This window comes from Castor canadensis, chromosome 6 (assembly GCF_047511655.1).
Source record: "Castor canadensis chromosome 6, mCasCan1.hap1v2, whole genome shotgun sequence".
Classification (NCBI taxonomy): Eukaryota; Metazoa; Chordata; class Mammalia; order Rodentia; family Castoridae; genus Castor; species Castor canadensis.
Window position 1 is genome coordinate 73457606 of NC_133391.1, and position 15954 is coordinate 73473559.

Sequence of the window (15954 nt, forward strand, 5' to 3'; positions counted from 1 at the left end):
TCTTCTGTAATTACAAAGGAATCCAATTGAGTAAGTGAATAATAATATTACCTAACGTCAGGGTCGCCCTTATTGGTGTCTGGCACTGTTCTGGGTATCTTACCTGTACTAACCTACTTTACCCCTGTCACAACCTGAGGACGCATTAAACCCTCTTCACCTTCACTGTACAGATGGGGAAACTGAGGCAGAGAGGAAACTAACTCATCCTAGGAATCACAGCTAGAGGGCAGATGGTCTATACCTTACCACTGTGTCACAGTGATATAGCTTTAAGAAGCAGGGGAGCTGCTCCAAGGGAAGCCTCATCTAGAATGGCAAGAAGTCAAAAGATAAGGTAAGAAAAGATCAATCATCCTCTCTTGCAGCTGTCCTCAGAGAGAGCAAGAGAATCTCTGGAGTTGCCTGGTGAGTTAGGGACAGAAATGAGACTAGAAACTGGATATTGCTTTTAAGAATATCTATCTTCTATTGCAACATAAGGTTAACAATTCTTTATTATGTGGAAAACACTTAGATACAGCTTCATGGAAAAATCTTAACAGGGGACCAAGAGGCCTGAAGACACTGTGGTGGGTTTGATGTTTGTCAAAGTTTTTGCAAGTCTGTTCTGGAAAACCAAACATGGATGAAGCTCAAAAGGAGGGAGAAGTTAAGGAAAGGAGCAGATGAGGTTTCCTGTCTGCTGAGTACTGAGTCTCGATTTTTGCACGCACCAATGTTAAAGACCACTTTTAACTCTTTTGAAGTCTCTCTTTTGAGCTGCAACATCATCTCATTCCATTCTGCTTTCCTGTTTCCTGCAATGAATTTCCACTCTTGGTTCTGTGCCCATAAGGAAATGCCTTGTTGTAGTTTGGGCTCTTTGCTGTCTCCCCACAATAGTAAAGCTGGATCTCCTCTGTAAGCTGCCTGGCAGTTCCCTCACCCTCTGAACAAGCCACTCAATGCTAGGACTTCTGCTGCAGGGGTTGACACATCCCTCTCGCTCCTGTTCTTAAACACCTCTATTTCCCGGACATGCCCACATCTGCACCTACATGCAAACACATGTCTGCATAGATGCACATAATATTTGTAACAGTGACATTTATAGAGCACTTGCTGTATGCCACAGACCAGTACTAAAACTTTAAACAAGCCGGACACTGGTGACTCACACCTGTAACCCTAGCTATTCAAGAGGCAGAGATCAGGAGGATTGTAGTTAGAAGCCAGCCCCAGACAAATGGTTTGAGAGACCTTATTTCAAAAATACCCAACACAAAAAAAGGGCTGGTGAGTGTCTCAAGTGATAGAGTGCCTGCCTAGCAAGCATGAAGCCTTGAGTTCAAACTCCAGTACCAAAAAAAAAAAAAAAAAGCCAAAAAAACTTTAAATAAGTTATCTTATTGAATCTTCCCAATCACCCAATAAGGTAAGTATAACTTCCCCAGGATTACAAAGCTTGTGACATGAACCCAGTTTAGACTAATTCCAGGACCTGTGATCCTTACTTATCATGATTGCTTCTCATGTTACAAAGTCATGCACATACCATGACTACATCCATATATATTTACTGTAGAAATTCACACACTTTTTATTGATGGATTGATTGGTACTGGGGATTGAACCCAGGGTCTCATGCTTGCTAAGCAAGTGCTCCACCACTTGAGCTACACCCCCAGCCCAAATCGTAAATCATCATACTTTTATACGTAAGTACACACACACACACACACACACACACACACACACACACACACACACACACACACACACCCCAGCTGATCCCAGAGCCAACCCAAGACAAAATGAAGTTTATCAAGTCTGTAGTCTAGGTCTACACTTTGTAGTCTACCTAGTCTTGTGGCTGTCTATGCCTTTGCACAGTCAGGGGTTTCAAAAAGCTTTGAGTCTTCCCATCCTTGAGAAAATGCAGTCTAACAGCTCAGTCCCAGAAAGGCAGGAGAAGACCAGTAGGTTATTCTTTCCTAGCATATTTGGCAATTGGAAAGTCAGACCAACAGACTTTGTGGTGGCAGAATTTGGGGCACTGGAGGAAGACAGAGAAAAAGTTTACACTGATTGGGAGGATGAGTCTTTTAGCACCTGTAGATGGTCCCAATACCACCCACGTATAAAGTTAGTCTTGAAGAGTTGTTTTCTTTTGAAGCTTTGGGAAAAGGGAAGAGTTTTAAATGGGGATTTCATCCCAGCTTGCTCAAATGCTATCTTGGCATCAAATCAGACAAACATCTAGTTCTAAAAAACAAACAAAAAGATGAATTCTACATGCCTCCCCAGCACCCACCCCATCAACAGTCTTGTTGATATTTGTGCATTATGTGGTAATTATAGGTTCTAGTCTTGTTTAATGCCTGTGTGAAATTTATAAGCTTCCGCTGCTTGTATTTATGGCTCAATTTATAGATAGATTTTTTAAAAAAATATGATTATTTTGTTCCCCATTCAAAACTCTTTAGTTGGTTCCCATTGACCTTAGGATAAAACCCTGTATGATGTAGCTTGTCTGCCTCAACTTTTACCTGCATCTTCCTCTCGCTCACTGTCTTTCTTCACTCTAGGATAGCTTCAGTTCTGACGTGGGTATTTGTTCATGGTCTTTCTGCCTTCAGTACTGTCTGAATACCCTCTTCCTTCCTCTCTTCCTCCCCCATTGCCTTTTCTACCTTCTCAAACTTGAACTTAAATGCCTCTTCCTCTGAGAAGCCTTGCTTAATTCTCATGTATAGTAAGTTTGTCATTCTTCTCTTCTCTTTCATAACAGTTATCACAATTATAATTCAGTGCTTATCTTGTAATAATTTATTTAATGTACAACTCTCTCGAACAGGCTGTAAGACAGCAAAGTATGCTGTACTGAATGAGCTCAGAAATTGAAAAAGTGAATGAGGTATGTTGTTAACATTCTGTATTTTGACAGATGCACCCCAAAATGTCAATAATAGTTTTATGTGACTCATGTCTTTGGTGTCCTTTTAATTAAACTAAGAAGTTTTATCAGGTTTAGGTGACAATGTCTCTTCTAAAGACACTGCCATGTCTGTCTCCTAACACAGAGCTTCTCTGATATTATCATGTGGGTCACCCTTGGGAACCTGTTCTGCTCTCACAAGTGCATGATCTTTGAATAATGGGTAGTATATGGTTAAATGCTTCCTCCTTTGGGGTAGGTGGTCCTGGATTTCATAAGGCACTGTGAGATTGAGATTAGCACCATTCATCCTTTGGGGTGTGGTTAGGTCAGCTAACACAATAATTCATCCTTGTATTCATTCTTCCCTAACCCTGATTCGTATTTCCAAATAAAGCACTTTCAAAGGAACCCGCCTTTCTCTCTAAAAGAGTTTCTTTCAAATTTAACATTAAATTACAAAACAAGAATGCAGAACACTTTTGTTGATTAAATTCACTTATTTATTAGAATTATATTCTTAAAGATACACTATTTTCATTTAACAGGTTCTTACCCTTTTCAGGTCTCTGGTCTCTGCCACAAAATTAATCATTTGTAAGCCAGTCCTTAAATCCCTCAAAGGAGTTCAGGTGCTTGGAAGTCTAAGTGTTAGAGCTATGACATTCTGAAGGCTTCCTTGACTCTTCCTTCTTTTCTGTTGGTGGAGGTTGTGGTTTGCATTTCTTGCTTTCGTCCTTCAGTACCTAGTGTAAATTTGGTTACAAATATTTAAATATAGCTATGCTGTTTCCATGATGTCGAATTTGCCCCCATGATTTGATTTTCTAATGATGCTGAGGGACCTTTGGAACTATTCAAAGAGAGGAACAGTGTTAGGAAAGTGGGCATTTTTCCAAGAATAGAAATGTGGAGGCAGGCAGAATGGCAGGGTTTGGGTGGCTATTGGATATCCTGTGGTTCTTTGAAAAATGCAGGCTTGGTACTGGACGTGTGGCTCAAGTGGTAGAGTGCCTGCCTAGCAAGCACAAGGCCCTGAGTTCAAATGCCAGTACAAAAAAAGAAAAAGGAAGGAAGGAAGGAAGGAAGGTAGTGGATAGGAGGGAAGGAAGGAAGGAAGGAACAAAATAAAGGAATAAGAAAGATTGCAGATCGGAATGAAGACAACTGCGAGATTTCTTCTCCAATCACAAATGTTTGCAGGTGAGGAGTGCACTTTCAGCTATTCCTAAGCAATCACCAGACTCATAGTAAAGTGATCCAAACCTGTAGCCAAGAGCCATTGTCAATTTTCTGGAGAGGCCTTGTGGGTTTTAAATTAATCAGCAGTCAAGAGCAGGGATTTGGAGTCCAATAGCCCTGGTTTGAGTTCCAGCTCGGCCAATTAATTGGGCAAATCACTCCATTCCTCTCTTCCTTGGATTCCTTGTGTATGAAATGAGATTACTAATAAGATCCTGTCTCATTCAGTTGATCTAAGGAGTCAATTGAAATGATACCTTACAATAAGGTCTTCAGAAATGAAGGATTCTTTTTTTTTTTCCTCCCCAAGCAGATCTCATAAAAGAAACAGGAGCCACAGGGATCTTTTTGTCTTCTCTTTTTCATAGTACTGGGGATTGAACTCAAGGCCTGAGCACTTACTAGGCAATCACTCTACCCCTTAGGCTACAGCCTTAACTAGAGTGTTGTCATTCTACCCCAAACTAAACCTGGGAAGAGCATGCTAATACAAATGCAAACTGTTCTAACACCATGTATCCTAACCTCACTCATTTGCATCCCATCTTTATGCCTTTTGCCTTCCTCTTACACTTTTTTAAAAATTTTAAATCACTTTTCTAATGGAAATAATTTATTTTTATTTTTTATTATTTATTTTTCTCGTTTATTCATATGTGCATACATTGTTTGGACCATTCCACCCCACCTGCACCCCCCATCGCTTCCAGGCAGAAACTGTTCTGCCCTTATCTCTAATTTTGTTGAAGAGAGAGCATAAGCAATAATAAGAAAAACAAAGTGTTTTTGCTAGTTGAGATAAGGATAGCTATACAGGAAGATTCCTCGCATTGCTTCCATGTACAAATGTGTTACAACCTAAGTTGATTCATCTCTAGCTGACCTTTTCTGTAGTTCCTGATCCCCTTCTCATATTGATATCTGTCGATTTAAAGTTTCTGTATTTTAGTTCCTCTGCAGTGAGGACATCAAATGCTATCATGGTTTTTGGGTTTCTTACCTATCCCCATACTTCCCATGTGTGCTTTCCCCTTATCATGTGACCCAAGTCCAATTACATAGCTGTATTTGCCCTAAATCTAAAGTAATTTATTTATATTTATTTATTTATTTGTTTATTTCCTTAGCCATTCCTCATTCTGAGGAATGAGTTTTTTTCTTTTATTTATATGTGCATACAATGTTTGGGTCATTTCTTCCCCCTTCCCCCGCCCCCTCCTTTACCCCCTTCCCTCTCCCCCCACTCCCCGCTACCAGGCAGAAACTATTTTGCCCTTATCTCTAATTTTGTTGAAGAGAGATTATAAGCAACAATAGGAAGAACCAAGGGTTTTTGCTAGTTGAGATAAGGATAGCTAAACAGGGAGTTGACTTGCATTGCTTTCCTGTGCATGTGTGTTACCTTCTAAATTAATTCTTCTCAAACTAACCTTTTCTCTAGTTCCTGGTCCACTTCTTCTATTGGCCTCTGTCACTTTAAAGTATATGCATTAGTTTCTCTGTATTGAGGGCAACAAATGCTATCTAGTTTTTTGGGTGTCTTACCTATCCTTACACCTCCCTTGTGTGCTCTCACTTTATCATGTGATCAAAGTCCAATCCCCTTGTGTTTGCCCTTAATCTAATGTCTGCATATGAGGGAAAGCATATGGTTTTTGGTCTTTTGGGCCAGGCTAACCTCACTCAGAATGATGTTCTCCAGTTCCATCCATTTACTTGTGAATGATAAGATTCCATTCTTCTTCATGGTTGCATAAAATTTCATTGTGTATAGATACCACATTTTCTTAATCTATTCGTCAGTGGTGGGGCATCTTGGCTGTTTCTATAACTTGGTTATTGTGAATAGTGCTGCAATAAACATGGGTGTGCAAGTGCCTCTGGAGTAGCCTGTGTCATAAAGTAATTTATTTTTAAAAGAAAACTTAAACAATACTTCTGTAAATGAGAAAAGTTTCACTTTCTGAAATTTGAAGGCAAAAGTAAACGCACATTTAATTAAAGCAACACATGACATTGAATTATAGTTAAATGCTATTGTCTACTTAGATCTAAACTTGAGACCTGAACAATTTGTGTTAAGAAAAAAATTAGCAAGTGTTAGAAAAGCGTTAAGGACTAGCTCTAAACTGAGGCTTTGTTTTTCCTACAATCAGGGGAGTGAGGGAGAAGGACTTTCTCATTGTGAGACTCAGGGTAATTCATGTTGTGTTAGGGTACCCAGGCTTTGGGAAAGTGCTCTAGTGTTTGTAAAGGAAGTGAGGTCACTAAAGAAGGACAGAAGCCTACCTGTTTTCTAAATCTTAAGTAGTAGTTTGCTCACTTTCGAACCTGGTGAAGTTATTACTGGCATTTCTTTCTCTTGATTTTCAGCAGAAAAGAATAGTCTATTAAGTGAGTTTGTATTGTGCAGCAGATTAGAAGGCAGTTCTAAAGGTGGCTTGTGAGAAGAGACAGTAGGAAAGTGGTGAGAATGCTTCCTACCAGTTAATAGTGCTGACTCCAAATAAAGTCTATAGTGTAGTTAGGTGTGTTGTGTCAACGTCGGTTTTCTCATTTTTATAATGTATTATAGCTGTGTAAGATGTTATCATTTGGAGAAGCTGTGTGAAGGATACAAGGGACTTGGTCATTATTTTTGCAGCGTCTTGTGAATCTATAATTATTTCAAAGTAAAAAAAAGTTTAAAATTTCAGCATATAGTCCAAGCCATATAAATATGTCCTTTCAATCCATAAGAACTGGATACCACTTCTAGAAACTTACACTAACGTAGCAGATATATATCTAATATATTCCTTATAACATTACCTGGAAGAGTGAAAAGTTACAAATAGCCTTAAGATGCAATGGTAGGAGAGTGGATAAATATGTTTAATATGGGAATACTGTACAAATATTAAAAGTCATAGAGATGTGTATTTAGTGCAATGAAGGATATTCATAATTAAGTGAATATAAAAGCTTATATGAACCCAAGTTATTTTTAAATGATGTATGGATATATAATATTGGGACTAGAAGAATGTAAGACAAAATATCAGCAATGGCTATTTCTAGGTGCTAGGCTTATTACTTGATTTTAAATTTTTTTATTTTGCTTATGTATAGTTACAATTTTTCCTTGATGTACATTTATTACTAACATAACATCTTAAAAAAGATAATGAAAATAGCTTAAATCATTATAGGTATACTAAAACACTCCTACAATCCAAATAGTCTATGCATTACAACTGATAAAATAGCCATGAAAAAATACATTTGAAAGCTCCGAAACTTCTGTAAATCAGTGTTAATCCACAACAGATACTGGGCCCTAGGAAAGAAAAGGGCTGGGATCAGTCATTTCACTCCTAAACCGGTCTTCCTTCTATTCTTTTACTGTTTCCTTTCTGATGAAACCAGTAAATGTTTTGATTCAAAACCAGGAGCAGGATGCAGTCTTAATTCTTATTAAAATTGGAACAAGTCTGTGCAAAAGCTGACAATTTGCCTAGGCTATTTGGTAACCACAACCTTGTACTTTTGATCACATGGGTGGGAAAATTGCAAAACTGAGTAATTCCCCAAATGCTCTGAATAGCCCTAGATGTCTTTCCACAGAGCAAAATCTTCTAGGATAATATGAAATACACAAGAAACTAATGATTTCTTTTCATTTTTTAAACAATTGGAATTATTTTCTAAAACTTGCTGTAAATAACATTTGTCAAATCACTTAAACATTTTTTGGGGGGCTGTGATGATGCTAATAAATTAATGACATGATATTATGTGTTATTTACTGAATTATTTTTATAAATTGCCTCTCTCTTTCCAACAATCCATGTCCCATGGTACAGGACCACATCTGTTTTGATTATTTGTGCCTGACACAATAAGTGCTTAATAAGTATTTGCTGAGTGCTGAGGATGACTCATCTGTGGTTGGAATTCTCACTGAATTCCTAAGGTGAATGCTTGGGACTTGCGTTTACTAATCGCTCTGTGATATCATGTGTTCAATAGATAAAAACTCCACCATAAAATTGTAATCAATAATATGTACTTTTCAGGCTTGTTACAAGGGATAAATGTCCTAACATGTATGGGCAGCATTTGGAACACACTTGTTATAAAGAAGGTGCTCCAAAGATATTAGTTGACAATATCTGCACTTTTTTTTTTTAAAGGGATGAACTTGTTTATTGAAAGAAAATTAATGAGTCAAAGGAAATGTTAGGAAGTATCAAAAGTAATTTAAGGGACATCCAATCTATTCTAAAAGTGGTACTTTTAAAAGAAAAATTAAGTAATTCACATTGTAGGAATACTTACTTTTTATTAATCCGTAGAATTATATGATACAACGTGAATTTTAGGGAATAGTTTAGAATTAAGGTAAATCCTGAGCAATTTGAAGTAAATTGATTTACTAAATTACTACATTACTTCAGTAAGGAACCTTAACCTGCAAACACGCAAAATGAGATAACTGGTTGTGCTGGGTCCTGACATCTACTTTTTAAATTACATTTTCTTTTTGTCTATGCTGTTTCTAAGGTTCATCTCTTTCTAAGGTTGTTTTTAACTTATTATAGTGGTTAAGACTCCATTTGGAGTCAGATGGCCTGTATCATCTTCTTAAAAAAGGGTATGACATGGAGAGAGTCATTGAAACACTCCACACTTGTTTCTCTCATCTTGGAGAAAAGGGGATAGCAATAGTGCCACTTAGTTCATAGGATTATTGTGAGCATACAAGGAAAAGATGCTTGTAAAATGCTTCAAAGAGTGTGACACAAAGTAAGCCCTCAGTGAAGGTTAGCCATTATCTCCCTGCCAGGCCTCTTATCTATTGTGTTGGATCTAAAGTACAGTCTACAGCTGAGCCCAACTGCTGGCTTCTTTTCCTGGAGCAGTTATGCATTCAGATTTGGCCATTGCATGACTGTCAACCCTGTGGAACTTTAAGAGGGGTGGAGTTTGCTTTTATGTTAGAATATATAATAACAATTAACATTACTTTGTGCCAGATTCTTGACTAAGAATCATAGCCCTGTTATTACCCTCATCTTACAGATGAGGAAATGGAGCCGTAGAGAGGTCATGTTTACCTCAGTTGTATGTAGGGAACCCAGGATTCAGATCCAGGCTTTCTGTGTCTGTCATCCCATTTGCTGTATTTATGATATTAAAAAAAGACTATTTTAATCAATACCTTATTGCAATATTGACCTTGGAATTTTATGCTTCATTCCATTCAGTAGAATTCAAACCTTGGAAAAATAAGCAGACTTCTCATGGTAATATCCGATTAATTTGCAAGAAGTAGAAAGGGAAATAAGTCTGAAAAGTAAAGGGAGAAAATATGGGGGGGATACTTTTTTGTCACAAAATAAATGAGAAATGCCAAAAAGCTAGATGAAGACTTGTCAATGTATTGGACAACAAGTTCTTTTTGGTATATTGAATTTAGAGTCCTTTGGTTTTAAATTAAAAATGGAAAATCCTATAGAGATAACCAGACTTACCTCATTTTATTTTCATGCCCAATTTTGACTGCAAAATAAGTTTTCAACCAGAATTCTAAAATATATTTGTCCTGCTAGGTTTGGCTCTTTAATTGAGTGGACTAGGAGTATAGGAAGATGGCTGCTGAGGAAGAGGGCTGAGTGGTGGGCAGTTTGTCTCTCCATACCACTCTCCAACCTTAGTACTCCTTGTCCTTGCTTGGAGCTAGCCATGGCTTGAATTCTAAACCACCTTCAACATTCTGGCACTATCTATTAAATTTTAAAATGTGCATTCTCTTTCATTCAGTCATTCTACATCAAGAAGCTCATTCAGGAACAACGCTCACATCTATCTATCTGCATATGTTAGGTATATAAGTATCTTCTCCTTGTACGTTCACAATACTCCTACGGACTAAGTTATTTGTAATTGAAAATAAGTGGATTTCATTGAGAAAGTTCTTACCTATACCTACTAACTCCAGAGTAGTTCCTACTCTTTCCTGTATCAACTTTAGAGTTTGAGGTCTGATATTAAGATCCTTGATCCATTTTGAGTTAATCTTGGTATAGGATGATATACATGGATCTAGTTTCAGTTTTTTGCAGACTGCTAACCAGTTTTCCCAGCAGTTTTTGTTGAAGAGGCTGCTATTTCTTCATCGTATATTTTTAGCTCCTTTGTCAAAGACAAGTTGGTTATAGTTGTGTGGCTTCATATCTGGGTCCTCTATTCTGTTCCACTGGTCTTCATGTCTGTTTTTGTGCCAGTACCATGCTGTTTTTATTGTTAATGCTTTGTAATATAGTTTGAAGTCAGGTATTGTGATACCTCCTGCATTGTTCTTTTGACTGAGTATTGCCTTGGCTATTCGTGGCCTCTTGTGTTTCCATATAAATTTAACAGTAGATTTTTCAACCTCTTTAATGAATGTCCTTGGAATTTTGATGGGAATTGCATTAAACATATAGATTACTTTTGGGAGTATCGACATTTTTACTATGTTGATTCTACCAATCCATGAGCATGGGAGATCTCTCCACTTTCTAGAGTCTTCCTCAATCTCTTTCTTCAGAAGTGTATAGTTTTCCTTGTAGAGGTCTTTCACATCTTTTGTTAGGTTTACACCTAGGTATTTGTTATCATTTGCTGGTAAATGGATGGAATTGGAGAACATCATTCTGAGTGAGGTTAGCCTGGCCCAAAAGACCAAAAATCGTATGTTCTCCCTCATATGTGGACATTAGATCAAGGGCAAACACAACAATGGGATTGGACTATGAGCACATGACAGAAGCGAGAGCACACAAGGGAGGGGTGAGGATAAGTAAGACACCTAAAAAATTAGCTAGCATTTGTTGTCCTTAACGCAGAGAAACTAAAGCAGATACCTTAAAAGCAACTGAGGCCAATAGGAAAAGGGGAACAGGAACTAGAGAAAAGGTGAGATCAAAAAGAATTAACCTAGAAGGTAACACCCACGCACAGGAAAGCAATGTGAGTCAATGCCCTGTATAGCTATCCTTATCTCAACCAGCAATAACCCTTGTTTCTTCCTATTATTGCTTATACTCTCTCTACAACAAAATTAGAAATAAGGGCAAAATAGTATCTGCTGGGTATTGAGGGGGTGGGGGGGGAGGGGGAGGAGGTGGAGTGGGTGGTAAGGGAGGGGGTGGGGGCAGGGGGGAGAAATGACCCAAGCCTTGTATGCACATATGAATAATAAAAGAAAAAGAAAAAGAAAATAAGTGGAGCTAACCTTAAATATCCATCAGGAAAGGCGTAGTAAATACCTCATAAAGTAGTGATACGAAGCAAAACATGCATAGAGTTATGTAAATTACAATGGGAAATAGAAGATGATAGGCAGTTTATTATAATCAGGATATTATAGAAGGGTTTATAAGAATGTGTCCCAGTGACTGCAAACTCCAGTATATATGGGGGCCATACTGTCTTGGTAAGTGGGCCAGGTAGGGACTGGGACAATGTTCAGAGCATGCCACATATTAAGCAACCAGCACCTCATTGCTTAATGGCAAATCTATTGATTTTCTGAGAACAGCTGGAAATCATGGAAATTTTCATGCCATTTTGTGATAGTCTATTTGCTTCTCTGTCACTCCCAAAGTGTGGAGTCTCACTAAAGTGTCTTAGTTCTGTGAAACCTTTTGACTTTTATTTCATGGCAACTAGCAGAAATAGTTTAAATAATATGCCTCACGTGGTGACCTGTGAATGGCTTTGTCTTGCAGGCTCATTGCGTACCAGCAATAGCTGTCTCTGGAGGATCAGATGGGCCAGTTTCAGGGTCCCACCTTCCTCTGCCTACCTGATACATTGCGTTACATTTGAGTTTTCTACAATGCATATATTGCTTTTATAATTAACCTCTTTCCTACCCCAAATATATAGAACATACTTGCACTGGCCATATGTTAGGAAGCTCTGAAACCAACTGAGTTTCTAGACTAATTCCAGAAATTTGGCCTAGATTTGGTTTTGTTACCAATCTCAAGAATCTTGAGTTTATTGAATACTGCTGGGCTCACTCAGATAATGAAAATGAGCTCATCTACATAGTGTTTTAGGCAAGGGTTTTTGTAGTCTTGAGATGCTTTTGGCCATATTGGATCCTCTGAGTCCCTGGGGCTCGAAGCAGCTTTTTTGGGGTGTTGGGGGAGAACAATTATATCTCTCATTTCCATGGTGTACCTGGAGCCTGTGGAAAAAATGAATACCAGCCAGGTATGGTGGCAGAAGCCTATAGATCCCTGCTACTAGGAGGCTGAGGCAGAAGGGTGTAGAGTTGGAGGCCAGCCTGGGCCTCCAGAGCTTAAAACTCTGTCTTAAACTAATAAAGTACTGGGGATGTTAACTCAGTGATAGAGTGCTTGCCTAGCATGCATATTCCCTGGGATCAATCCCCAGTAACACACACACACACACACACACACACACATATACACACCAATAAGACTATCGTCATTCATTCATTCAACAGCAACATTGTGGACGCCTACTATGTGTATAGCCTTGTGCTGATCCCTGGCAACAGTGCAATACTTTCATGAAACTCTTAGTTTTGGAGGTGACACAGAAATAAATAGACTACTGTGAACCAGTGTGAGAAATGGTGTGATGAGGTCCAGAACACAGTGCCTTGGGAGTCCCCACTAGCCGTCAGTGACTACTTCCCTAAACAGGTGATAATTAGACTGAGTTTTGGGGGACAAGTAGAAGTTAGCTTGGTAAGGAAATGGGAGGTGGGGTGAAGGATTCCAGGCTGTCTAACCTGGGTAGCGGTGTGCAGTAGGAGTGTCAGACATTGGGGCTGGAGTGTGGGCAGCCACCTGATCACAATGTGCATGCCTGGTACACCAGGGCTTCACCCCCAAAGTAAATTAGTGAGAGTCATCACGAGTTTTAAGCTAATGAATGACAGAGATTGTTTTAAGATTTGGGATTCTTTATATATTTATGTCAATAAACATTTTCACTTGGAGTTTCCACCTTATGTCTCTTTGAATCTATGAATCAAGGAATAAAAATACTGTGTCCTTAAGTAAAAACATATAGCAAATTATTTAACAAAATAAAATCTACAAAATGATGGCTAGGAAAATGTAGTTAATATAAAAGTGTATTTCAGTTTTTGCACCTTCCCATGCTGATTGACTTTAGAGACATTTCATGGCACATCACACAGAACCTGCAAGTTAATTCAGCCATCAATTTGGAAGGTTGCTGAAAAATGCAAGCCATTTTCGAGGATGTGTGTGTGTTTGGTGTGGGGAACTGGTTGAAGGCATTCATAACATTAAGATAATCCTCACTGAATATTGCTAGGGTTCCAGCTGGCAATTCATCCTGCTCCTGGCATCATTACCCACTAGGGCCTTGCTTTCCCGGAAAGGTAGGTGAATACTCACTTAACAGGAAGAGAATCAACATGTTCAATTTAGTAAGAAGTTGTCTTCCCCTGTCTCATGAGGAAAAAGGGAAAAGTTGGTGGCTTTTGAGAGGGGAAGGAAGAGGGAAGGGAAGGAGCTGTCAAAGTCCCACAGCTGCTGTGAGGTGGATTTTTAGCCCTGGAGCAGGGTGATCTCATTTGCTGCTACATATGAATTCATCCATAGTTTCCTGGCCTTTTTGCCATGAGGAAACGTGGACCTGCTGAATGTGTAAATGTGCTCCAGGGAGGTTGTGAGGATTTTAGAGACAGACTAAGTAGAACTCAAATTCTACCCTGCAACTTACTGAGATGAGAGAGCTTGAGAAAATTGTTCACGCAATCTGATCAGATTTCAGAATGCCTACATGGCATGACCTATTGTGAGAATTAAGTGAGATGAGATATTCATGTATAGTGCCTTCATCTTTTCATGCTACAATAACAAATCTCCAAAAACTGGTTTGTTTATAAGCAACACAAATTTATTGTTCACTATTCTGGAGGCTGGAGTCCAAGACCAAGGCACTGGCAGGTTCAGTGTCTAATGAGCACCTGGTGTCTGATTCATTTTATGTATTTTTGTTGTGTCCTCACAGGATGGAAGGGTGGGCAAAGGGTCTCTTTTATAAGGGTAATGATCTCATTCATGAAATTTTGGCCCCCATGAGCCAGAATTTCATCTCCTAAAAGCCGCACTTCCTGTACCATTACCTGGGTGCTGGAATTTCAACATAAAAATTTGGAGGGAACATAGACAATGAGACTACAACACATAGTGACTAGCACAAAACTAATGTTGAATTGATGCTTCTTTCCTGACACTGAATTGAAGCTACCTTGTTTTTAGTTTCCATATGAATAGCTGTTTGTCTCCCTGGCTCTCTGTCATGCTGTTTTCAACAACAGGAGAAAACATGTTTAAGAAAGCAGGCCTTGGGGGCAGAATGAACTGTATTCCAATCTGGTGTTCCTGCTCACTTTGGACAACACACTCAGTATTTCTGAGATTTAGATTTCTTCCTTATGAAGTGGGAACAGTAATGCCTAGTAGTTCCGCTACCTTCTTCCTTTCTTCAAACTTAAAGTGAGGCAAGAGCTTCCAAACCTTAGAATCACTGGAAGAGCTTGTTAAGACACATAATTGGGCTCAGCACCAGGGTTTCTGACTCAATAAGTCTGGGTGGGGCCTGAGAATATGCACTTCTAACCAGTATCCAGATGACTGTGGTGGTCCAAGACCACACTTGAATAGTACGTGACACGCAGAAAACACCAGGTGGGTGGGAGCTGTTCACATTTTAGAGCAGGAGTAATATAGATGCTAGTGCCTGGCTATAATTCTTATTTTAGGGTCTTTATTTTGGCTAGTCAATAATTGCTTGAATTTCAATCTATGTAGAGCTAAAATGAATACTGAGGAGGAGGGATTTAATGTTCTGAGGGCTTACAACCCACAGGTTGTTACTGCTGTGGACATTTGAGTGGCTTAGACATAGGAATAAGGAGTCTGGATGACCAGGTATTATGGCCTCCTTGAGGTCTATCCGGGTTAAAAAACAAGTTTCTGGAATATTTTTCTACATTATAAAACCCTTTACCAGATGTTGAGGGCATGCTTTGAAGAGATTGGGGCAAGTGATAGGAGGCTTATACAGGCCAGGGTCTTCCTTGGTGACTTGTAGAAAGCCTCAGGGTTTCAAGCATGTGAAGAATAGATCTTCCCATTAAGGAAATCATAGGCCTTGACTCTTCATTTTGGAAGGTGGATGGCAATGATAAGGGCACAGTGACACTTCTACCACTTAATGAGCAGTCTGAGTTACAGATCCAAAATTAACAGCTTCTCCTCCAACTACCCACCCACCACTTAAACCCTCCTTTGTCATTGTTTCTTAGAGCAATTGAATAGCAAGAAATGCTTCCTGGATCAGCAAATCCTCTAAATATAGCTGGGGTGGACAAGGTTGGGGCTTTGTATTGTGTAAGGGTCAAGGGTCTAGACTCTGGGCCAAGGAAGATTAGACCATCTCCTGACTTCTTGGCTTGGAGAATGTGGTCTTAGCAAGTGGTCACCATTTTCTTAACTACACTGAAGTCCACAGTAGTACTTATTTCAGAAGGTCCTGGGAAGGCTCATTAGATAAGCATATAAGGACTCAATGAATGACAACTATTGATACTATGGGAAATTCTTAGGAGCTCATTATTAGGACTCATTCCTGCATACCCTTCCTCAGATGTCATTTTTTCCAGAATTATCCAGCAATGTTCAGTTGGTTTATGGGGCACAGATTCTTCTCTCTCCCTGAGTTTTTTATATGGCTTTGGACAAAAA

The 15954-nt window shown here is 39.0% G+C and overlaps 1 protein-coding gene across 1 annotated transcript in view; it reads left to right on the forward strand.

The window, feature by feature from the left end:
• The first annotated feature begins 2830 nt into the window (after nucleotides 1-2830).
• The window catches only part of Grxcr2 (glutaredoxin and cysteine rich domain containing 2), a 55354-nt gene continuing 42230 nt past the window's right edge, over nucleotides 2831-15954 (forward strand). Inside the window, exon 1 of the mRNA XM_074075334.1 lies at nucleotides 2831-2899. Within this exon, the coding sequence (XP_073931435.1) occupies nucleotides 2895-2899 (5 nt within the window). The 5' untranslated portion in view covers nucleotides 2831-2894. The remainder of the gene's footprint in view (nucleotides 2900-15954) is intronic.